The 17,728-nt window shown below is 41.0% G+C and overlaps 1 protein-coding gene across 1 annotated transcript in view; it reads left to right on the forward strand.

Moving 5' to 3' along the window:
- The window catches only part of LOC106568507 (AF4/FMR2 family member 1), a 95,713-nt gene that overhangs the window by 12,572 nt on the left and 65,413 nt on the right, over positions 1–17,728 (forward strand). Inside the window, exon 4 of the mRNA XM_082959761.1 lies at positions 13,429–13,546. Within this exon, the coding sequence (XP_082815887.1) occupies positions 13,429–13,546 (118 nt within the window). The remainder of the gene's footprint in view (positions 1–13,428; positions 13,547–17,728) is intronic.

The following is a 17,728-nucleotide window of genomic DNA, read 5'->3' on the forward strand; positions in this document are numbered from 1 at the left end:
CACTCTTGATTTATTGTAACATTATATTAACATGATTAGAGTAATAAACATGGGATATGCCTTTTCCATTATTATCAACACTGACCTAGTCCAGTAAGAAAATAACATTTGGTGTTATTCTGAGCTTCAAGGTTCCAGACTGGGGAGGTGGAATGGGTACAGTGACCTTTAAAATCCCGGTGCAAAGTCTGCTGGCGACTGATATTCACTACCATTGCCTGCTGTGTTGCTGTGTGCGGTCTGTTCCAGGCTTCTCCTTTCCTGGCTACCCAAACTCCTTTCTCCGGCCAAATGCTACGCCATATCCATGGATGTTCGTTTCTTCTCCTCAATGAGTCTGGATCTGAGTACCTCCCCGACAATTTCTAGAATGGATTTCCATTCTAGACTGTCTGATTTGTCCCAGAAACCAATGTGCTGGGCCAGAGCCAGAACACACGTGGGTAAAGTGACATTTTGAAAATTCGTCGTTGGTTTTGATACTCTGCGTGGTTAGAGTATGATCCAATAGCTGATGACTTTGTTTTGTACAAAACCCCTAATTTTTATGTCACCACAAACGACTTCAATGACTAAAGACTAAAGTATGCACTGAATGACAGGGCAGTGAAAGGATTCAGTTTGAGTCGTCAGGCAAGGCTTTTCCTCCCAACTCTTTACAGTATTAACCCCAAGGTGCCTAGGCCAAGCGACAGCTCCAGTAGCCTACACAGCAATGACTTGAAGTCGGAAGATTACATACACCTTAGCCAAATACATTTAAATAATCTGTCTAAACATTTGTTGGAAAAATTACTTGTGTCATGCACAAAGTAGATGTCCTAAGCAACTTGCCAAAACTATAGTTTGTTAACAAGAAATTTGTGGAGTGGTTGAAAAATGGGTTTTAATGACACAAACCTAAGTGTATGTAAACTTCCGACTTCAACTCTATATATGAATGGTCAAAGCCATCGATCACGTGACACAATTCATTCCTATCTGAAGACTCAATAGCACATTGAAGCCAAATTAAGTTGGTTAAGATGGCGTCTCATGGAGACATAACATGCGCAGTTTGAGCTACTCCAGGAAAGTACATTGCCATGTTGCCCCCTCTCATTGAGTAACTCAAGTGGAAGGCCGACCAGTATACAGCAACTAAATTATCCTTTTTTTTTGTTGTTGTAATTTTTCCCCCTTTATCTCCCCAATTTCATGATATCCAATTGTGATCCAATTATGATCTTGTCTCGTTGCTGCACCTCCCCAACATGCTCGAGAGAGAGGCGAAGGTCAAGTCATGCATCTGCCGAAACATGACCCGCCAAGCTGTGCTTCTTAACACCAACTCGCTTATCCAGGAAGCCAGCCGCACCAATGTATAATAAAAACAGACGATGTAGCTGTACAATTCTAAATCTCAGCTCTGGGAAGTCTGTATGAGTAATAAAGGACACAGGTCCTCGAAATGAAAACAGGTACAAGAGAACAGTATAGGCTCAGAGTACAGCACCTGTAACATTTACAGCAAGATATAGAACCCTTGTAATGAAACGGAAATGTAACCATTTTGAATGACACAGTTCAACTGACAACGAAAGTCAGCTTGCAGGCACCCAGCCCACCACAAGAGTGCGATGAGCCAAGTAAAGCCCCCCTGGCAAAACCCTCCCCTAACCTGGACGACACTGGGCCAATTGTGCACCGTTTTATGGGACTCCCGGTCACGGCCGGTTGTGACACAGCCTGGGATAGAACCCCAGGCTGTAGTGACGCCGCAACACTGCGATGCAGTGCCTTAGACCGCTGCGCCACTCGTGAGGTCCTAAATTATCCTTTTAACTTCTTCTGTGTGTGATTGTATAATAATCGGTTCAAGGACGTACATCTGGTGTATTAGAAGCAATTATTGCCTTAGAATTTGTTTTGTATTTACACGAAGGATTACCACGAAGATTGCCGTTTGTCCATTCACTATAAGAAGGGTTAGCTGGCGACTTCACGAAAACGATGTGCGCGCTTTCATGGGGCAGAAGCGTGTTGTTGTGATTCTCGATGGCCAGATTGTTAGTAAGAGTTACAAGAAGCTGACATGTGGTGAGTCGTAAGGGCCTCGTTTCATCTTGTTCTTGATACCATGTCTTGTTTTGAGGTGTTTTGACTGATTTCATGTCCACGCTAATATAGCTCAAATTCTCTAGATAGCTAACCAACAACTGTAACAATGTATTTGAGAGACAAATCAAATCAAATCATCAAATCAAATCAAATTTTATTGGTCACATACTCATGGTTAGCAGATGTTTTTGCAAGTGTAACGAAATGCTTGTGCTTCTAGTACTGACAGTGCCACAATATCTAACAAGTGCTCATTGTGCAAATGTATTTATATTTTCTATTAATATTAGAGATATAGCTTACATGTTGGCAGGTAGCCTAGCGATTAAGAACATTGGGCCAGTAACTAACTGAAAGGTCGCTGGTTGGAATTCTCGAGTTGGACGAGGTGAAAAATCTGGCGATGTACCCTGGGGAAGGCACTTAACACTAATTAAAGTCTCTGCGGATAGGAGCGCACTGCTAAATGGCGAAAATTGTAAATGTAAAAAACAATCCATAGTTGGTCTATAATGGTGATCCTGTTTTCTGCAGCAATGAGGTCGGCCTTTCTCTTCCTTGGCTTCATTGAGAGGGGGCAGTCGTTCTCTCCTGCGACACGGTATGAATTACAGGCCTTACACATTAAGGCTCCATTGAACTTTGTTTTTCATATCACTCTATTCAATTCAATGAGTGTCTCTACGAAAATATAATTTATTTAAAAAAAAAAAACGACTATTGGAATGTTGTTCAGGATCTATGGGATGCCATTATCAGATTGATTCTTCACATTTATCAATAACTTAGATTCATTTATAGCAAGGCATATTTTAAATATACACATAATCATAAAATATATCAGTAATTTTAATTTAATTGGGGGAAATTAAGATGAACTCTTTCAATATAATTCTGTATCCAGCAGTAGCCTGTGCTGTCTAATGGTATGTGTAATTCTCAGTTCAGAGATAAAATAAAACTGTTGAATGCTGTCCCTAGCAATAGTTTAGGAGGTGATTCAGAGAGAAGAATAACATGTCCATAATAGGAATGGTGTGGCTGTACCATTTCCAACGTGCAGGGGGGAACTGTGCAAACTTTGTTTTAAAGTTGACAATTGAAAAACGCAAGAAAGAAAACACATTCTATAATATACAAAAAAATAATAATATACAATTTGGAAATAAGTGAATATGAACAGTCGTTTGGTGTTTATTGCAGGTTGCTTTTCTGTTTAAGTACAAAGGCCATCGTATCAGACTCCACTGTGTCCCCCTGGATGACTGCATGAAATGGAACAACCCAGTATGCCCTGAGACCAGGATCCATATGCACAGTTACTAGCAGAGAACTATGAAAGAACAGTTAATTCATGTAAAGATTTCGATGGCATTTGACTGGTAAACAATGTAATCAAGAGGGGAGATTATCCAATCAAGGATTGTCAGAAACACATGGCAAGCAACTTGCAATTTGTTTTTTGAGGCGCACCATGGCAGCTCGCTCAAGGTAAGCAGACAACGATAACGTTAGCTAGCCTACGAACTCTCAAATCAATGTACACACCATAGCTAGCTAAAAGACGCTAGTCCAAAAGTTGAGTTTGGCTTGTTACTTTTGATAATTACGTTTTGGATATCTCTAGAAGCGTGTTGTAATAATTTTTTTTTTTAAACAGATTTTGGCAAAGTTATTTGCCATTTTTAAGCGTACTAAAACTGAATGGTAACGCAGCTAGCGTAGCAGAAGAAGGTGGAATCAGCTGGAAGTAGCCTGCTCACTCCCACAGCTGTGGTGTGATTTAGCTTGCAAGCTGGTGCCACTGCTAACCAGCTGATCGACGATGTCAGTGTATTTTTAGATAGTAGCTAACATTTTAGTTAGCTCATTTTAAAAACAATTCCGTCGTGTTTAAAAAATAAATAATTATATATATATATTTATATATATATAGTTTGCTAGCTAACAACAATATTTTTTGGGATAACAAAAATAACTGGCCATTATGTAACGTGGTCCTGCGAGTTTTAACTAGCTAGTTAGCGAACGTTACTCATGAATTTAGCTACTAGGTATTTAATTGGCAAGTCAGAAGTTTGATAATTCACTCACTCGTAGCCAGCCTGGCAGTGTTAGTGGGATGCCTAACTAGCTCTTATCTAGCAGTTCGTAGGCTGTTTTATAACTAGCTTTTGCGTTTTAACTTGATACTGATCGGTAACGTTAACCGTAGTTAAGCTTCGTACAGAAGAACTAGCTACTAGTGTACTTTCAATCATTCCTTGGTATACATTTTTATTTGCTAACCAGCAGAATTGAATATGGCGAATAGCTAACCACCGCGCATGAACAGCTGACTGCATTTTTAGAGGTCTCAAATCGAAACTTGTTTGTTTTGCAAATAAATCCCAATTTCCCTAAATGCAGGAAAAGGAAGGAATGCGAGTTGACCATGTCCCCATTCATTGTACCTTTTTAAAGTATTCTTATTTTTAGTTACTCAACAACTTTATCAGGTTTGAAATGAATTGCAAGTGATTCACAGTGTTGTCGAACACTACACCACTGACTTTAGAAACGGAGCGTCTCATTCACGTGAATGAGCATTGTTTATTGTTGACCAAACCCATCAATAGTTGCTGATAGTCCCTTGTCTAAAACTCTCCATACTGTCTCTCTGCGTAAAGCCATAATAGTCGTAGATATAGATGTATTATTTGCCTTATTAGGCCAATCAAAGTTAATTATGCCCACAGTACCCTGCAATCACATCCTTACATTGAGTACAGGCCCACACATCCCATGCAGACACACACCTGTGTTTAGGTTGATGAAAGTTAATTCCGTCTACTGCCTTTGTATAGCATTGAACCCTACCCTTGTCTACTACTGGGAGAAACAATTGCACCAGCTGATGTCGAGGGATAAACTGTCCTCATGAAGCTAAACCTTAAAGGTGTAGCGCAGGAGAAATGGACCCATGTTTATATAAAGAATGTAGCTATTTGGGCTTAGATATCAACTCAGTAGTCTCTTCAAATCACTCTTTAAGCATTTCACTGTAAAGTCGACACGCATCTTTTGCGCATGTGACAAATAGTTGATTTTTAAATCTAGACTAGAGAAAAATAAATGCTGTTGCACCTTGCTTACCAACCAAGGTGGAATAAAGATATTTGGCTAATTTAAAAAAAAAAGCCATCTTTTTACTGAAACAAACTTCCTTTGTTTACCATCAGTGGCTGAATATCTTTTCACCTCCAATGTATACTAGAGTCAGTGGATTGTGAGTAGTGATACAGGGTGAACCACATGTTGACCTTTGCCCACTGCAGGGGAAGGAGTCTCTCTGTCCTTCCCCTCCCCCACTCATCACACAGCCCTTCTCTTTAGTTGAGGCTAGTATGCTGCGTGTTGCTTCTACTTTGCTAACTACAGACAGCCCTGCGCCTCTTATAAAACTTAAAAGCCTGCCATCAGCCGACTTTTGTGGTTCGAAGGAATTTCAGTGCAGGCGCCTGCCAAGGTTTTGCCTGTAGGCCCCTCAGCTAGGCCTACGTTAGCTTATAGTATGCAGTTTGTATTTTAATGATGTCATGCAGACATGGTTGTGTTATAGGCCTACATTTTGGATAAAGGCTCATTCTTGCATCCCTTCTGAAAAGCCAGACACGACACATAGTCTACATCTATGGGACGGCTGGATTTAGAAGTAGGCCTAGCTTGATGAATGATCATTCTAGTCCTTATCAGTCTGGTGTGTTCTTGTGCTTTAATGTAAGAGACAGGAGAGGAGAAGAATAGATGTAAGATGAGATTTTGGGTAATCAGTTTTAAGGGGACCTAGGGGTTAGTGTGCATCAGACCACCACTGGGGTACCAGTACTGAGTAATGATAACTTGGCTATATACATGGGGTAGCAGTACTGAGTAACGATAACTTGGCTATATGCATGGCGTACCAGTACTGAGTAATGACTTGGCTATATACAGTTGAAGTAGGAAGTTTACATACAGGTTTTAATGACTCCAACCTAAGTGTTTTTCAACCACTCCACAAATTTCTTGTTAACAAACTATAGTTTTTCTAAGTCGGTTAGGACATCCTACTTTGTGCATGACACAAGTAATTTTTCCAACAATTGTTTACAAACAGATTATTTAACTTGTAATTCACTGTATCACAATTCCAGTGGGTCAAAAGTTTACATACACAAAGTTGACTGTGCCTTTAAACAGCTTGGAAAATTCCAGAAAATGATGTAATGGCTTTAGAATCTTCTGATTGAGTCAATTGGAGGTGTACCTGTGGATGTATTTCAAGGCCTACCTTCAAACTCAGTGCCTCTTTGCTTGACATGGGAAAATCAAAAGAAATCAGCCAAGACCTCAGAAACAATTGTAGACCAAGTTCATCCTTGGGAGCAATTTCCAAACACCTGAAGGTACCACGTTTATCTGTACAAACAATAGTACGCAAGTATAAACACCATGGAGCCGTCGTACTGCTCAGGAAGGAGACGCGTTCTGTCTCCTAGAGATGAACGTACTTTGGTGCGGAGTGCAAATCAATCCCAGAACAACAGCAAAGGACCTTGTGAAGATGCTGGAGGAAACAGGTACAAAAGTATCTATATCCACAGTAAAACGAGTCCTATATAGACATAACATGAAAGGCCGCTCAGCAAAGAAGAAGTCACTGCTCCAAAACGCCATATAAAAAAACACTACGGTTTGCAACTGCACATGGGGACAAAGATTGTACTTTTTTGAGAAATATCCTCAGGTCTGATGAAACAAAAATAAAACTGTTTGGCCATAATGACCATTGTTATGTTTGGAGGAAAAAGGGTGAGGCTTGCAAGCCGAGAACACCATCCCAACCTTGAAGCGCCCCCGCCCCCGTGCTAGCAAGCCGAAGAACACCGTGAAGCATGGGGGTGGCGGCATCATGTTGTGGGGGTGCTTTGCTGCAGGAGGGACTGGTGCACTTCCCAAAATAGATGGCATCATGAGGCAGGAAAATTATGTGGATATATTGAAGCAACATCTTAAGACATCAGTCAAGAAGTTAAAGCTCGCTCACAAATGGGTCTTCCAAATGGACAATGACCCCAAGCATACTTCCAAAGTTGTGGCAAAATGGCTTAAGGACAACGAAGTCAAGGTATTGGAGTGGCCATCACAAAGCCCTAACTGCAATCCTATAGAAAATGTGTGGGCAGAACTGAAAGTATGTGCGAGCAAGGAGGCCTTCAAACCAGACTCAGTTATAACCAGCTCAGTCAGGAGGAGTAGGCCAAAATTCACCCAACTTATTGTGGGAAGCTTGTGGAAGGCTATCCGAAACGTTTTGACCCAAGATTAACAATTTAACCTTTCTGGGAAGGGGGTTCCGCTAGCGGAACACCTGGCCTACAGCCAGTGAAATTGCAGGGTGCCAAATTCAAACAGAAATCTTATAATTAAAATTCCTCAAACATACAAGTATTATACACCATTTTAAAGATAAACTTCTTGTTAATCCAACCACAGTGTCTGATTTCAAAAAGGCTTTACCGCAAAAGCACACCATTCGTTTGTTAGGACAGCGCCTAGCCACAAAAAACCATAGACATCTTCCAGCCAAGGAGAGGTGTCAGAAATAGCTTTAAAATTAATCACTAACCTTTGATCTTCATCTGGTGGCACTCCCAGGACTCCATGTTACACAATAAATGTTTGTTTTGTTCGATAAAGTTTATCTTTATGTCCAAATACCTAATTTGAAATTGGCACGTTATGTTCAGAAATGCATTGTCTCAAACTAACATCCGGTTTTGTGTGAAAAGGAGGTTTTGCCTGCCATATGAGTTCTGTTATACTCACAGGCATTATTTTAACAGTTTTGGAAACCTTAGTTTTCTATCCAAAGCTACTAATTATATGCATATTCTTGCTTCTGGGCCTGAGTAACAGGCAGTTTACTCTGGGCACGCTTTTCATCCAAACTTCCCAATGCTGCCCCCTATCCCTAAAGAGTTAAAGGCAATGCTACCAAATACTAATTGAGTGTTTGTAAACTTCTGACCCACTGGGAATGTAATGAAAGAAACAAAAGCTGAAATAAATAATTCTCTCTACTATTATTCTGACATTTCACATTCTTAAAATAAAGTGGTGATGCTAACTGACCTAAAACAGGGAATTTTTACTTGGATTAAATGTCAGGATTTGTGAAACTTGAGTTTAAATGTATTTGGTTAAGGTATGTAAACTTCCGACTTCAACTGTACATGGGGTAGCACTAATGAGTAATGATAACTTGGCTATATACATGGGGTACCAGGTAATTGAGGTAGATGTATACTGAACAAATATATATAAATGCTACATGCACATCGATGCTCCTTTAACTTGGGTGATCTGTGGCATTGTGTTGCGACAAAACTGCACATTTTAGAGTGGCCTTTTATTGTCCCCAGCTGAAGGTACACCTGTGTAATGCTTTTTAATCAGCTTCTTGATATGCCACACCTGTCAGGTGGCTGGATTAACAGATGTAAACAAATTTGTGCTAAAGATTTCAGTGAAATTAGCTTTTTGTGCCAATGGAAATATTCAGGGGCTTTTTAATTCGGCTCATAAAACATGGGACCAACACTTTACATGTTGCGTTTTATTTTTGTTCAGTATACATACAGGTATACCTAGGAATACAGTGACAGATAGGTAGCAGCAGTGTACGGTGTATTCAGAAAGTATTCAGACCCCTGTATTTTGTTACGCTACAGCCTTATTCTTATTCTAAAATTGATTAAATAAATGTTTTTCCTGAAATCTACACACAATACCCCATAATGACAAAGCAAAAACAGTAACAAAAAAAAAATATTTACGTTATTTACATATGTATTCAGATCCTTTGCTATGAGACTCGAAATTGAGCTCCGGTGCATCCTGTTTTTATTCATCTTTTGATGTTTCTACAACTTGATTGGAGTCCGCCTGTGGTAAATTCAATTGATTGGACATGATTTGAAAAGGAACACCCCTGTATTTATAAGGTCCCACAGTTGACAGTGCATGTCGCCATGAGGTCGACGGAATTGTCCGTAGAGCTCCGAGAAGGGATTGTGTTGAGGCACAGATCTGGGGAAGGTGCCAAAAAGATTCTGCAGCATTGAAAGTCCCCAAGAACACAGTTGCCTGCCTCCATTCTTAAATGGAAGAAGTTTGGAACCACCAAGACTCTTCCTAGAGCTGGCCGCCCGGCCAAACTGAGCAATTGGGGGAGAAGGGCCTTGGTCAGGGAGGTGACCAAGAACCTGATGGTCACTCTGACAGCGCTTCAGAGTTCCTCTGTGGAGATGGTTGTCCTTCTGGAAGGTTCTCCCATCTCTGCAGCACTCCACCAATCAGGCTTTTATGGTAGAGTGGCCAGACGGTAGCCACTCCTCAGTAAAAGGCACATGACAGCCCGCTTGGAGTTTGCCTAAAGGACTCACACCATGAGAAACAAGATTATCTGATCTGATGAAACCAAGATTGGACTGAATGCCAAGCATCACGTCTGGAGGAAACCTGGCACCGTCCCTACAGTGAAGCATGGTGGTGGCAGCATCATGCTGTGGGGAGGTTATTCATCGGCAGGGACTGGGAGATTAGTCAGGATCAAGGGAAAGATCAATGAAGTGAAGTACAGAGATCTTTCAAGTCCTGTGCATTCTGGAGCAGGTTCTCAGACTGGGGCGACGGTTCACCTTCCAACAGATCAACAACCCTAAGCACACAGCCAAGACAACGCAGGAGTTGCTTTGGGACAAGTCTCTGAATGTCCTCGAGTGGCCCAGCCAGAGCCCGGACTTGAACCCGATCGAACATTTCTGGCAAGACCTGATAGTAGCTGTGCATCGGCGCTCTCATCAAACCTGACAGAGCTTGAGAGGATCTACAGAAAAGATTGGGAGAAACTCCCAAAAAACTGGTGTGACCAGCTTGTAGCGTCATACACAAGAAGACTCAAGGCTGTAATCGCTGCCAAAGGTGCTTCAACAAAGTACTAAGCAAAGGGTCTGAAAACTTATGTAAATGTGATATGATGATTATAAAAAAATAAAACATTTTTTTTCTAAAAACGTTTTTATGCTTTGTCATTATGGGGTATTGCGTGTAGATTGGTGAGGGGGGAAAAAACTATTTAATCAATTTTGGAATAAGGCTGTAATGTAACCAAAATGTGGAAAAAGTCAAGGGGTCTGAACTTTCCGAATGCACTGTATGTGATGAGTCAATGGGGACCTTATATGCTGCAGAAATGTTTTGGTACCCTTCCCCAGATCTGTGCCTTGACAAAATCTTGTCTCGGAGCTCTACGAACAATTCCTTCAACCTCACGGTTTGGTTTTTGCTCTGACATGCACTGTCAGCTGTGGGACCTTACCAAATCATGTCCAATCAATTGAATTTACCACAGGTGAAATCTAACCAAGTTGTGGAAACATCTCAAGGATGATGGGCTCCCGAGTGGCACAGCAGTCTAAGGCACTGCATCTCAGTGCAAGAGGCGTCACTACAGTCCCTGGTTTGAATCCAGACTGTATCACATCCAGCCGTGATTAGGAGTCCCATAGGGCGGTGCACAATTGGCCCAGCGTCGTCCGGGTTTGGCCGGGGTAGGCAGTCCTTTGTAAATAAGAATTTGTTCTTAACTGACTTGCCTAGTTAAATAAAGGTTTAAATAAATGATCAATGGGGATAGGATGCACATGAGCTCAATATATTAATTACTATATTAATATTTTGTATTTTTAAAACGTTTTTTTTTTTGTTGATGCATATCCAGGGGCACACTCCAACACTCAGACAGAAATGACCAATAAAACATTTGTGTTTAGTGAGTCCGCCAGATCAACGACAGTAGGGACGACCAGGGATGTTCTGTTGGTAAGGGTGTGAATTTAGCAGGACAGAGAAATGGTTAAGTATAAAAATAAAAAAAATGTAACGAGTACTTTTAGGTGCCAGGGAAAATGTATGGAGTAAAAAGTACATTATTTTCTTTAGGAATGTAGTTTAGTAAAAGTTGTCAAATATAAATAGTAAAGTACACATACTCAAACTGCTTAAGTAGTACTTTAAAGTATTTTTACTTAAGTACTTTATACCACTGGATTGTGAGTGTGTTCTAGGAACCTCCTATAAAATTACTTGATGCCGGGCAGAGCAGGACGATAGCCTAGCTGTTTGAGGGCAGTCTATATTTTGTTGCCAGATTTCCAAATGACAATTGAAGCTACATCCAAGTTCTCCACCCAGATCAAGTGATCCACACCCTTCTTACTTCAACAGAGCTGATTTTTTTTTTAAGATTTTTTTTTTTTAATCCAGTAAAGTAAGTCGTTGTCCTTTTTACATGTATTCTGGCAGCGTGCCATTCTAGAGGGAGTGTTTGAAACCGATGATGTCAACCCCATAGGACTGTATGTCTATAATTACACCTGTCTCCAGATACAGTGCCTTCAGAAAGTATTCATACCCCTTGACTTATTTCACATTTGTTACAGCCTGAATTCAAAATTGATAAAATATATTTTCTCTCTCACCCATCTACACACAATACACCATAATGACAGTGAAAACATGTTTTTAGACATTTTTGCCAATTTATTGAAAATGAAATACAGAAATATCTCATACAAATGTTTTTACACCCCTGAGTCAATACTTTAAATGCACTTTTGTCATTGATTACAACCGTGAGTCTTTCTGGGTTCCATACCTGGACGGCGCAACATTTGCCCACTTATTTATTTGCAAAATTCTTCAAGCTCTGCCAAATTGGTTGTTGATCATTTTTAACCATTTCAGGTCTTGGCATATATTTTAAAGTAGATTAACTGAAAGACCTTCACTGTCTTCTTGGTAAGCAACTCCAGTGTTAATTTGGCCTTGTGTTTTACTTAATTCACCTTTCAGCAGAATAATTTGTCTCCCAGTGTCCGTTGGAAAGCAGACTGAACCAAGTTTTTTACTCTAGGATTTTGCCTGTACTTGGCTCTATTCCGTTTCTTTTTATCCTAAAATAATTCCCATATCCATAACATGATGCGGCCACCAGCATGCTTAAATATGAAATTAACGCTTTGTATTCATAACCAAAAGTCAATTTCTTTGCCAAATATTTTGCAGTATTACTTTTGTGCCTTGTTGCAAACAGGATGCATGTTTTGGAATATTTTTTATTTTGTACAGGCTTCCTTTTCACTAGGTTAGTATTTTTGGAGTAAAAACTGATGGATCAACATTGTATTCTCCTATCACAGCCATTAAACTCTAACTGTTTTAAAGTCACCATTGGTCTCGTTGTGAAATTCCTGAGCAGTTTCCTTCCTTTCCGGCAACTAAGTTAGGAAGGATGCCTGTATCTTTGTCGTGACTGGGTGTATCAATACACCACCCAAAGCGTAATTAATAACTTCACCATGCTCAAAGGGATATTTTAATGTCAGCTCTTTTTCCCTTTTTTTTCCCATCTACCAATCGGTGCCCTTTGTGAGGCATTGGAAACCCTCCCTGGTCTTTGTGGTTGAATCTGTGTTTGAAATCCACTGCTCTACTGAGGGACCTAACAGATAATTGTATGTGTGAGGTACAGAGATGATTTTTGAATGACTACCTCGTGTTAAACAGTTATTGCTCACAGTGAGTCGATGCAACTTACGTGTTTAGCAAATTTTTTTGGGGGGGTCCTGAACTTATTTAGGCTTGCCATAAAACAAAGGGGTCTAAATACTTATTAACTCAAAAGATTTTCGTGACACAATGGGGTATTGTGAGTGTATACCAGTGAAATGTGTTTTCTCAATTGAATCACTTTTTAAATTCAGGCTGTAACCCAACACTGTGGGAAAACGTTAAGGGGTGTGAATACTTACTGAAGGCACTCACTGTATGATGTGCACCCCCCCCCCCCCCCCCCAATTACACCTGTCCCCAGAAATGATGGGAACACATCCCCCGTTACACCTGTCCCCAGAAATGATGGGAACACATCCCCTGTTACACCTGTCCCCAGAAATGATGCGAACACATCCCCCGTTACACCGAAGTGATTTTGGACCCTCAAAATCCTTCGTCAGTCATTGGATATTTTTTTCCTGGTAATGGTGTACTTTGTGTAATATCAATTATCAATCCAACTTGCTCTCCTATAAAGCCCAAATCTTAACCTGAGATCTACCCAAGTCTTCCATTTTTGATATCTGTGCATAATTTAATTGACTGAAATCTTAAGTGTATACTGACTTCAGAAATGTGTACTGTTCTAAGTGACCACTCTAAACCTATCTGTCTGATTCCCCACAGCTACAATGAAGAGAGGAACCTCCTTCGCATCCGAGAGCGGGAGCGGCGGAATCAGGGAACCTTCCAGGAGAAGGAGTTCTACCAGGAGACCGTTCCCCTGTTTGGGGAACCCTATAAGGTCAGACTACTTCCTGTTTTTTTCCCCCCTTTTCTCTAGGCCCTTATTAGGACTGCAGGAGGACATACTAACAACTACAAACATGCGACGTATTCCCAAAATGCAGGTTATTTCATGATGCTATTCATTATTCCATTCTATTTGAAATAAGAGAATTAGAGGCCAGAGGAAGTGTTTTGCTTGATGACATCATGACCAATGCATTTGCATGTTGATAATGTAACAGTTTGTTTTGTAACACAGTCCACGTGTCAGTGTCCAAGTGTAGCCTTCCCTGTGGCTCAGTTGGTAGAGCATGGTGTGTGCAACGCCAGGGTTGTGGGTTCGATTCCCATGGGGGGCCAGTACAAAAAAATAATAATGCATGAAATCAAAATGAAATGTATGTATTCACTACTGTAAGTCGCTCTGGATAAGAGCGTCTGCTAAATGACTAAAATGTAAAATGTAAGTGTGTTGCTCTTAAGAGATGAGCTGTTGTGAACCCGACTCCAACCTTTTATTAGAAACTCTTCAGAACATCTCGTTGATGTATTTAGGCGTTGCTCTGGACATGATGACCTGCGTTCATACTAGAGGTCGACCGATTAATCAGACTTTAAAAAAAAAATAATAATGACAATTACAACAATACTGAATGAACACTTATTTTAACTTAATATAATACGTCAATAAAATCAATTTAGCCTCAAATAAATAATGAAACATGTTCAATTTGGTTTAAATAATGCAAAAACAAAGTGTTGGAGAAGAAAGTAAAAGTGCAATATGTGCCATGTAAAAAAGCTAACATTTAAGTTCCTTGCTCAGAACATGAGAACATATGAAAGCTGGTGGTTCCTTTTAACATGAGTCTTCAATATTCCCAGGTAAGAAGTTTTAGGTTGTAGTTATTATAGGACTATTTCTCTCTATACGATTTGTATTTCATATACCTTTGACTATTGGATGTTCTTATAGGCACTTTAGTATTGCCAGTGTAACAGAATAGCTTCCGTCCCTTTCCTCGCCCCTACCTGGGCTCGAACCAGGAACACATCGACAACAGCCACCCTCGAAGCATCGTTACCCATCGCTCCACAAAAGCCGCGGCCCTTGCAGAGCAAGGGGAACAACTAATCCAAGTCTCAGAGCGAGTGACGTTTGAAACGCTATTAGCGCGGACCCCGCTAACTAGCTAGCCATTCACATCGGTTACACCAGCCTAATCTCGGGAGTTGATAGGCTTGAAGTCATAAACGGCTCAATGCTTGAAGCACAGCGAAGAGCTGCTGGCAAACGCACGAAAGTGCTGTTTGAATGAATGCTTACGAGCCTGCTGTTGCCTACCATCGCTCAGACTACTATATCAAATCGTAGACTTCATTATAACATAACACACAGAAATACGAGCCTTTGGTCATTAATATGGTCGAATCCGGAAACTATCATCTCGAAAACAAAACGTTTTCTTTCAGTGAAATACGGAACCGGTCCGTATTTTATCTAACGGGTGGCATCCCTAAGTCTAAATATTGCTGTTACATTGTACAACCTTCAATGTTATGTCATAATTATGTACAATTCTGGCTAATTACGGTCTTTGTTAGGAATAAATGGACTTCACACAGTTCGCAACGAGCCAGGCGGCCCAAACTGCTGCATATACCCTGACTGCTTGCACGGAACTCAAGAGAAGTGACCCAATTTCCCTAGTTTTAAGAAATTCATGTTAGCAGGCAATATTAACTAAATATGCAGGTTTAAAAATATATACTTGTCTATTGATTTTAAAGAAAGGCATTGATGTTTATGGTTAGGTACACATTGGTGCAATGAGTGCTTTTTTTTGCGAATGCACTTGTTAAATCATCACACGTTTGGCGAAGTAGGCTGTGATTCGATGAGAAATTAACAGGCACCGCATCGATTATATGAAACGCAGGACACGATAGATAAACTAGTAATATCATCAACCATGTGTAGTTAACTAGTGATTATGTTTGATTGTTTTTTATAAGATAAGTTTAATGCTAGCTAGCAACTTACCTTGGCTTCTTGCTGCCCTCGCGTAACAGGTAGTCAGCCTGCCACGCAGGCTCCTCGTGGAGTGCAATGTAAGACAGGTGGTTAGAGCGTTGGACTACATTTACATTTTTACATTTTAGTCATTTAGCAGACGCTCTTATCCAGAGCGACTTACAGTAGTGAACATTTCATTTCATATTTTTTTTTTTTTTTTTTTTTTCTGTGCTGGCCCCCCGTGGGAATCGAACCCACAACCCTGGCGTTGCAAACACCATGCTCTACCAACTGAGCTACAGGGAAGGTTGCAAAAACGAATCCCCGAGCTGACAAGGTAAAAAGCTGTCGTTCTGCCCCTGAACAAGGCAGTTAACCCACCGTTCCTAGGCCGTCATTGAAAATAAGAATGTGTTCTTAACTGACTTGCCTAGTTTGAATAAAGGTGTTAAAACATTTTTTTAAATTCGGCCACAATCGGTGTCCAAAAATACAGATTACCGATTTGTTATGAGAACTTGAAATCGGCCCTAATTAGTCGGTCGACCTCTAGTTCATACCGTGACCCCCCTCTGTGGCCTAGGTCTAGTTACCACGGAAGTCAAATAAAATTGAAAAAAATAATGGATTTGTCATATGCTTCCTAAACAACAGGTGTAGACTAATCGTTAAATGCATAATTACGGGCCCTTCCCAACAATGCAGCGAGAACACACAAGGAATAAATACACAATGAGTAACGTGGTACCAGTACAGAGTCGATGTGCAGGGGTATGGGGTAATTGACGTAGAGATGTATGTATAGGTAGGGCTAAAGTGACTAGGCAACAGCATGGATAATAAAGAGTTAGTGACAAAAGGGTCAATGCTGATTGTCCAGGTAGCTATTTGGTTAGCTATTTAGAAATCTTATGACTTGGGGGTAGACGCTGTTCAGGGTCCTGTTGGGTCCAGACTTGATGCATCGGTACTGCTTGCCGTGCGGTAGCAGAAACAACAGTCTATGATGTGGGTGGCTGGAGTGTTTGACAATTTGTAGGGCCTTCCTCTGACACCACTTGGTCCTCATTGGCTGGGAGCTTAGCCCCTGCGATGTACTGGGCCGTGCACACAACCCTCTGTAGCGGTTTGATGCCAAGCAGTTGCCATACCAAGCGGTGACGCAGCCAGTCAAGATGCTCTCATTGATGCAGCTGTAGTAAAGGCTAGCTCCAGGCTTAAGGGCGTTTTTTGATATTCTCTTATGTAACTGTCTCAGCCTAGTGCAGGGATGGGCAACTCCAGTCCTCTGGGGCCTGATTGGTATCACACTTTTGCCACAGCTAACACACCTGACTCCAATCGTGACCTTCAGTTTAGAATGCAATTAGTTTAATCAGCTGTGTTGACTAGGGATGTGGACAGTGTGTGACACCCCTCCAGCCCCGGAGGACTGGAGCTACCCGTCCCTGATGTAGGGAATAGGCCTAGTGCCCTGGCTTTGAGTCATTCTTAGGGAGGTCTGAAATGAGTAGGGGGCAGGGCCTATATACATGCATTTGGAAAGTATTCAGACCCCTTGACTTTTTCCAGATTTGGTTACATTACAGCTTTTATTCTAAAATTGATTAAATGTTTTTCTTCAATCTACACACAATACCCCATAATGATGATGCGAAAACAGGATTACCGGATACCTTATTTACGTATTCAGACCTTTTGCTTTGAGACTCCAAATTGATTCAGCTGCATCCTGTTTCCATTGATTATGCTTGATGTTTCTACTACCTGATTGGAGTCCACTTTTTGGTAAAATTTCAAATTGACTGGACATGATTTTGGAAAGGCACACCTGTCTATACAAGGTCCCACAGTTGAAAGGTACCAAAAACGTTCTGCAGCATTGAAGGTCCCCAAGAACACAGTGGCCTCCAACATTCTTAAATGGAAGATGTTTTAGAACCACCAAGACTCTTCCCAGAGCTGGCCACCAGACCAAACTGAGCAATCGGGAGAGAAGGGCCTTGGTCAGGGAGGGGACCATGAACCTGATGGAGCTCTGTCAGAGTGACCATAGTTCCTCTACGGAGATGGTCATCTTTCTGGAAGGTTCTCCCATCTCTGCAGTACTCCACCAATCAGGCCTTTATGGTAGAGTGGCCAGATGGAATCCACTCCTCAGTAAAATACACATGACAGCCC

The sequence above is a fragment of the Salmo salar genome, chromosome 13 (genome assembly GCF_965601325.2).
Source record: "Salmo salar chromosome 13, fSalSal1, whole genome shotgun sequence".
Taxonomy (NCBI): Eukaryota; Metazoa; Chordata; class Actinopteri; order Salmoniformes; family Salmonidae; genus Salmo; species Salmo salar.